The 7,992-nt window shown below is 35.8% G+C and overlaps 1 protein-coding gene across 1 annotated transcript in view; it reads left to right on the forward strand.

Annotated features, from left to right (window-relative positions):
• The first annotated feature begins 1,707 nt into the window (after positions 1-1,707).
• Positions 1,708-7,992, forward strand: part of LOC110029330 (condensin complex subunit 3) — a 33,509-nt gene continuing 27,224 nt past the window's right edge. The window contains exon 1 of the mRNA XM_020731572.1: positions 1,708-2,222. Within this exon, the coding sequence (XP_020587231.1) occupies positions 1,773-2,222 (450 nt within the window). The 5' untranslated portion in view covers positions 1,708-1,772. The remainder of the gene's footprint in view (positions 2,223-7,992) is intronic.

A 7,992-nucleotide genomic window follows, 5' to 3' on the forward strand; every position in this document is an offset into this window, starting at 1 on the left:
ATTAAATTAAAAAATAGAAATATGTATCTTTCGGGTTGCTATACTTTCCTTCTATACACATTTCCTCATCTTCCAGTCATCTTGTTAAAATGCTTAAAATCTAATAATATTACTATAACAACATAAAAATTTATTTAATGATCACTGAAAATAATCACATATCTAAACTGCAGTAATCTAAGAAAAAATAATCAATATATATGATGTCTTTTATATCTATAAGATATCTTATAATATATTAATATTTTTTTTTAGAAAACATATAATAATATGTTAATGCATGTATCAATGACATTTTTAAAATGAAAATATTCAAGTTATCTATATGCATTTACTTTATATTTACTCTTACTATATACTCTTTACAGATACATATGTCTCTGCGAAGATCATCGTCAACAAAACTTACCACATCCTTAGTTAATATTGTCATGTTGGTGCAAAGGCTAGTGATGTAAACATCACAATTATCTAGGAAGGAAAGACACTCACCTACCTCATGACCGCTATTATCACGTCGGTGCAACATTTAGTAATGGGAACATCACAGCTGTCCAAGGAGATAAGCTCCATTATACTCGTTGATACACCTAAAAAATGACTGTTTTTTCATATACATTTTATGCTCATTTTTTAGATAAATTAATTACATTACACTTTAATAGAAGTTATTTTGCATGATTTTGCTTTCAAGAACAATAAATAGACTTTTGGAGAAAAAAAATGTTGCAATTTAGTGTCAAAACGAGCAAAAATGAAAATTCTGACCTGACACATTTCGATATGTCTTTCTATGCTCAATTTCCTTTACATTTATCACATACTTTTAAATGAAATTACACTTTAAAGAAATGTTATTTTAATGTTTATTTTATATGTATACAAATCTGAAATGTAATGGAGTTGAAATAAGGCGAACAAGATACGCACAGGGTGTCGCCTAAGTGCCCAAACTGGCGCCTAAGCGCTAGTGATGACGAGAAAATGAAGCTTAGGCGCTAGAACAATACACAATTTTGGATGCACACCACCAAATCCACGACTGTAGCCACCACAAGCAACACCCACCACACACTACCGAATGCACAACTATAGTCACCACACACCACCAAATTTGGGGAAGGCTTTGAACAATGGAGGAGCGTCAGACAAAGGGGAAGGCTTCAAATAGAAGGGAAGATGTCAAATAGTAGAGGGACGAGAGTTTCGGGCGCCAAAAAAATAGAAGAGCAGAGGGCTCTGGATGTCAAACGAGGATGGATTATTCGAACAGTAGAAGAGTGAATTTCACACATCCAACATTGAGGAAGGGAATTAGGGTAGGGTGTCAAACGGGGAGGGGTATATGCGTGTAATATTTTATCTTGGAACGCGAGCCGCCGGGTTCGATCCGCGGCCCTCTTTTCATCAAAATGATGTCTCTCTGCTCTCCTCCCACGTAACCAAATGGTCGCGATTCGAGGCCACTCCCCGCGCCAGGCTTCTACCGCCGAACCAAATCGATCCTAAATCAAGCAGACCACCTTAGCATGAACCCACACACGAAGAGAATGTCATATAAAGAATCATGATGCATAAGTTATTGTTTAAGATATATGTAATATTATACAATATTATTCCATATAAAATTCAAATACACCTTAACTCTGCAGATAATAACTTTCCGAATCTTATGTGACATGGCACAGACTGACGGAGCTGAACGAAGGCAGTTCAAACGCGCCGTCTACTTGACGAAACCCTTTCCCGCCCACACAGAGAGTGAATGCGAAATGGAGCATGTACATACAACCAGTGACATCAGAAGAGAGCGCAATTGTAATGTAGACGAAGATCGTTCAGAACCTACAGAAACGCTGGATAAAATGGTGGAAGATCATAGTCTTGCCCGACAGATCGCCGAAATCCTTGACGAGTGCGGGCTCTCCCACGCCGTCCATACCCGGAAATTGAAGGAGCTCATCGCGATCCGCTCCTCTGCTCCCACTGATTGCTTCTTTCCTTCTTTTGTCCGGGCTCTCAGACCCCTCTTTGATCTCTCCCGGCGGACACCGTCATCAGAGCGTGCCGTGCGGTTCGTTGCGGCCTTCGCCGCCCGTCGTGACGGCAAGAACAATCACGGCACTGATGCTTTTCTTGAGGAACTGCTGCGATTCCTTCTCATAGGTACAAAGGCTGCCCAACGGGCTGCCAGGTTTAGATCGTGCCATATTATCCTAGAGGTAAACGGAATCTAGCGTTTGTTTGCTTCCGATAGTTTAGATATGCGTTTTATCGGTGAAATAAAGCTGTTTAAGCTTTTAGCGTGGGAAAGTAAATGGTTCGAAGTTGTTAAAATATTGGGAACATGATCTAATTGCTCTCGAAATATTTTCCGTTCTGGTTTCGTTGTTACCTTCCATTTCATCTGTTACTATTTATTAAACGTTTTGCTGCCTGATATTCACGCATTCATATCCTAATTGTTTTTGCTCTACGCCTTCTATTTCCTTTCTCACTTTAATTCTTTCCATGGCCTTTAGGACCCGTTTGGTTGTGCCAAGTTAGAAAGCATGTTCTAATGTCGTATTAACTAGTATATCAGATGTAGCTATGAAGTGTATATGAGTTTTAAACTCACCATGCTGTCAGGGTAAATTTTGCCCCATAGTCCTAATGATCAAAATAAAATGGGATATTTACATACATGCCACACGATTCTTATGCATTTATGTATTTAGCACCAAAAGTTTTATATTTACACTTATCATTTTGGTCTCATGGACCTATGCGTGAAAATGCATATTTCATTTTTAGAAAGCTGATAATTGTCATATTTTTGATGCGATATTAAAGTTTCGAGTGTTATGTATGCAAATATTAAAGATAGTCCCACTTGATTATCTCGCACTCTTGCTTGCTGCTCTTTCCTCTTGAGGTTCGCCCTACTCGCTTGTTGGTCCGATTTGGGAAAAGAATTACATGCTATTATAATTTTAAACATGTCCAATATATTGAGATTGAGAAGGGGAGAGAAAGGAAAACTATTGAATGGGGTGGGAGGTAAAGAGAGAGATATCAAGCAACCTTAATATTCTTTTGAATCATAGGAAGTAGCTACATATGATATCAAGAGGAGTCATTCATCTAAGAAAAGTTTTCATGGAAGAATCATGCATAATGATAAGTGAGGGCAGTGGTTATTACATGCATTTGTGTCTGGTAACCAACCTATGCTAGAAAGGATTGAACTAATATTCAAACTGTGTGTGGTGGTCGTTACAAATTTACGAGGGGCAAAACTCTAACAATTTACATAAGTACAAGTGAATTTATGGGCTAAAATTTCTTATTATTTACAAGGTATTTTTGCCTCCAAGAGTAAGGGCTTCTTTTAATAGCATGGTGGAAATAACATCACAATCTCTAATTTTAGAAATGGTGATGGAAAATTTAATCAGTAGAGACTTGTGATGCAACATGATAACTCAAACATTAATTGATGCAGTTTTATAGGTAAAAAGCTCTTATAGATTTGGTTTTGTAAGTAATCGGGAAAGAAATAAATTGGAAAATCCTTTAAGAGGGAGTTATAATTTCAAAAACTCATCATCGAAGGAATCCCTCTCAAATTAGAGGTTCATGACATTTGAGTATCATAACAATCTAAAGTAAGTAGTGGATTCGATGATGAGTTTGACAATAATGCTAACTGGTTTTTTGATGATAGTACATTGCATGAAATCACTATTACATTTGTTTAGAGTGGCTTCTTTGGTTTATTTCTTATTCACAATGCTTGATTATATGAGACATTGATGTCGTTAAATCTTCAATTTATTGTTTTTTGTTATATACCCCTCTTTCATCCAATGCATGACATTATGATTTAAAATTAGACCCTATCTCCCCACTGACCGGATCACAAAGCCTTCATAAGGAGTTTCCGCTCACTCCTGTATGTTCGCCCTAGTTTGCATAAATTTCACGTGAACTTGGGGAATGTGATTGACAGTGCTGACATGTATGACGAACTTTATCTGCTCACTTCGACTCTCATTTCTAAAGGGCAGTCCCATCATTCACAATCCTTCTAGTCAAGTCTTGTCTCGGAGTTTGTTTCTCATGAGAGTCAAGTTATGTTATGACTTTCGTCTTGGGCATCTTAACTTCTATTATATTGAAAAATTCTATCCAAATTTGTTTAGAGCGGCTTCTTTCGTTTATTTCTTATCCACAATGCATGAGTATACGAAACATTGTTGTCGTTAAATCATCAATTTATTGTTTTTTGTTATATACCCCTCTTTCATCCAATGCATGACATTATAATTGAAAATACGACCCTATATCCCCACAGACGTGATCATAGAGACTTCATAAGAAGTTTTCGCTCACTCCTGTATGATCGCAAAAGCCTTCGTACTCCTCGACATCCTCCTTAGTAACAAGTTTTTTTCTGCACCATAATCTCTCCTTGCAACCGTCACTCTCTGCAGACCCTCCATATGAAATTTGCAGTTGTCTTCCTGTTGCTATTCAAATTTTCTTTCTCTCAAATATGCGATTTTGCTCTCTCTTTCCAGTGAAAATCCCAAATCTGTGATGTTATCTTGTGTCGATGACAGACAATTTCTCTCTTTTGTGAACATCTTGTGTTGGCGACAAACAATTTCCCTCTCGAGCAGATTTTTTGTGTAGGCAATAGTCATTTTATCTCTCTAGTTGAAATTCTATGTTAAGGATAAACAATTTCTCTCTAGTTGAAATCCCCGATGAAGCTCCTACCGATGCCTTATTATGACGAGCAAATACATCATGAAAGCTATTATTTCTTTCTGTTAAGAAATTAGTTTTGAATATGAATCTAGGATGCTGGTTCTATAACATCTGAAATCTATTCCAACATCACCAATCATAAACTTCATGACAACAATTTTCTCTAGTTGTTTCAATCAATCTTGATGTACATCTATGGTAAAAGAAAATATAATCATCACACCAATAAACTCTCGCACCAGTAATTATTGATCTTAAATATCGAGTATGAAAAATTGAAGATCATAAGGTCGTGTCAAGGCTTGTCAACTATGACCATAGAAATTAAAGAAAATTTCCTTGTTAAAAATGACAAAACAAATCTTAGATGTCAAAAGAGAAACCTATTCAAGTGTTGATAACTCTCAGTTTTTTAACGTTGAAATTAGATTACATAAACTGCAGCAGAGTGAGTTGAGTGTTACGCAATATTTCAATCAATTCGTGAAGCTTTTGCTGAACTATGAAGGGGAGAGAGTAGGAAGAAACTCATTATGGTAAGTAATTACACTACATCAAATGTTGACAATTCAACTTTCTACACTTACAAAGCATCACAAGAGAACAAATGAAAGAGAACAAGATGATGATGTGAACATTCCAAGAAGCTTGGTCATCTGAAGGAGAAGTGTTGAAAAATTTATGAAAAATTTGCAGATTAGGTGCCAAAAAAAGTCAATGGTGTTGGGGAAAAGCAAGCAAGCACAATATCAATGGAAGACTAGCCTCAGAAACATAGTCAATTTAGTAAGGAACAACTCGAAACTCTCTAAAGGCATTTGGGATAATATTCTCAGCCATTTACCGACATTCTAGCACATAAATGCAGTATTCCATCAGCTTTTGTTTCTCTTAACAGGAAAAATTGGTCTTGAATAGTGGACTTTGGAGTATCTGCCACGTGACATGTGATATCACTGTTTTTCAATGATTCCATTTTGCAAGCACCATGCTGTAGTTAGAACCGTAAATGATTCCCTTTCATCCATGGAAGGAAGAGGAAGCCTGAAACTCACAAATCACCTTATTTTCAAATGGTGTTTTATGTTCCTAAACTTAACTATAATTTCTTATTTATCATTAAACTTACTCATGGCATGAATTGTGTTACGAAATTCTTCCATAGTTTGCATGAATTTCACGTGATGAACTTGGGGAATATGATTGACAGTGCTGACATGTATCACAAACTTTATCTGCTCACTATGACTCTCATTTCTAAAGGGCAGTCTCATCATTCACTATCCTTCTAGTCAAGTCTTGTCTCGAAGTTTATTTCTCACGAGAGTCAAGTTATGTTATGACATTTTCGTCTTGGGCATCCTAACTTCTATTATATTGAAAAATTCTATCCAAATTTGTTTATCAATAAAAAATGTAGTTCTTATCAGTGTGAATTTGCAAATTTGCTAAATATACTCAATAAGTGTACCCGATTCTGCAATACAAACCAACATTCCCCTTCTCTATGGTACATAGTGATATTTTGAGGGGCACTCAAAAATAAAATATACAAGTGAGGCTAGATGACTGACCATATTCATTGATGATTTCTCTAGAACCATTTGGACCTTTCTCATGAAAGAAAAATCTGAAGCTGCTAAGATATTTGAAACATTCCACAACTTGATCCTCACATAGTTTCAGAGCAAAATCCAAATTCTCAAAAATGATAATGCAAAAAACTGCTACAACTTTACTCTTGACACTCATTTTTTCAAAAGAGATATCATTCATATTAGCTATTGTGTTGACACAAAAAAAAGTATGACTGAGAGAAAGAATAAACATTTTGTTGAAGTGTTCCGTTCAGTTTTATTTACTAACAATGTACCCAAACATTTATGGTCAGATGCAATTCTCACATCCATTTATCTCATATATAGGATGCCCAACATAGTGTTAAACTTTAACAAACCTCTCAACATTCTCGTACAATTCTAACCCCATATGTAGTCCTTCACCTCTAACCCACTATAAAAAATTTTTGGTTGCATCGCTTTTGTTCATTTATGTCAGCCACATCAAACAAAATTTGATCCCATGTAAATCAAATGCATTTTTGTGGGATATTCTTCAAACAAAAAGGGTGTAAATGCTATTTTCCAGAAACACAAAATTGTACAACTTTATAGATGTCACATTCTTTAAAAACCAACCATATTAACCCAAATTTAACATTCAAGGTGAGAGTTAGAGAGAATAACAAATTTGTGGTACCTTTCAAGAACTTTAAGCTCAACTCTCTTATATCTCTGATCAACCCACTCTTTTTTCCACCATCACAAATTCATCTTAAAATGACCTTCTACTTTACTAAATGCTCCCACAACTCTCACCAAGAATCAAGAACACCATATGTACATCAGCCAAAAAAAAAATATAGCGAGCATGTAAGGGACAATATGCAAAATTAAGAATGCAAATCACCGGAACCAACTCCACACACCCAAGTTTTCACACAAAAGTTGGGTCAACACGTCATGAACACAAAGAGGAAGGAGCACAAGAATGCACAAAACACTTGATAGAAAAATTTGTGACATGTGAAAAATTATCTTCTTACAAATCTTTTGCTCATAACTTAGATAATATGCACGTCCCAAATTCAATCCAAGAGGTCTTATCTATTCCTGCTTGGAAAAATGCGGTGGAAGCAGAGATTCTTGCGATTTGAAAAGAATGATACTTGGATCATAAGAACTCTGCCACCTAGGAAAAGAACTGTCTGGTACAAATGAGTATTCGCTGTTAAATACAAAGCAGATGAGAGCATAGAAAGGTTCAAGGCTAGACTTTAGCAAAAGAGTTCACTCAATCCCAATTAGGAAACATTTGCACCAATAACAAAACTCAACACAATAAGAGTATTACTTTCATTGACTGTCAACCGAGACCGACCTTTACATCAACTAGACATTAAAAATGCATTTTTAAAAGGGGATATTGAGTAAGAAGTGTATATAGAGATATCTCCAGGATTAAAGAACAATAAAAATAATCAGTTGGTGTGCAAATTAAAGAAATTATTGTATTAGTTGAGTGTCGACACTAAAAAAAGAGATTGTTTAAAGTTTATGGGTCGCCCGTAAGAAGCTGTCGACAGCCGAAATCGAAATCCCGTCGCCCGCTTCGGAAGGACGTTTCGATTTATATATATATATATATGTATATATATATATATATATATACATA

This window comes from Phalaenopsis equestris, unplaced genomic scaffold (assembly GCF_001263595.1).
Source record: "Phalaenopsis equestris unplaced genomic scaffold, ASM126359v1 Scaffold000562, whole genome shotgun sequence".
NCBI classification, from domain to species: Eukaryota; Viridiplantae; Streptophyta; class Magnoliopsida; order Asparagales; family Orchidaceae; genus Phalaenopsis; species Phalaenopsis equestris.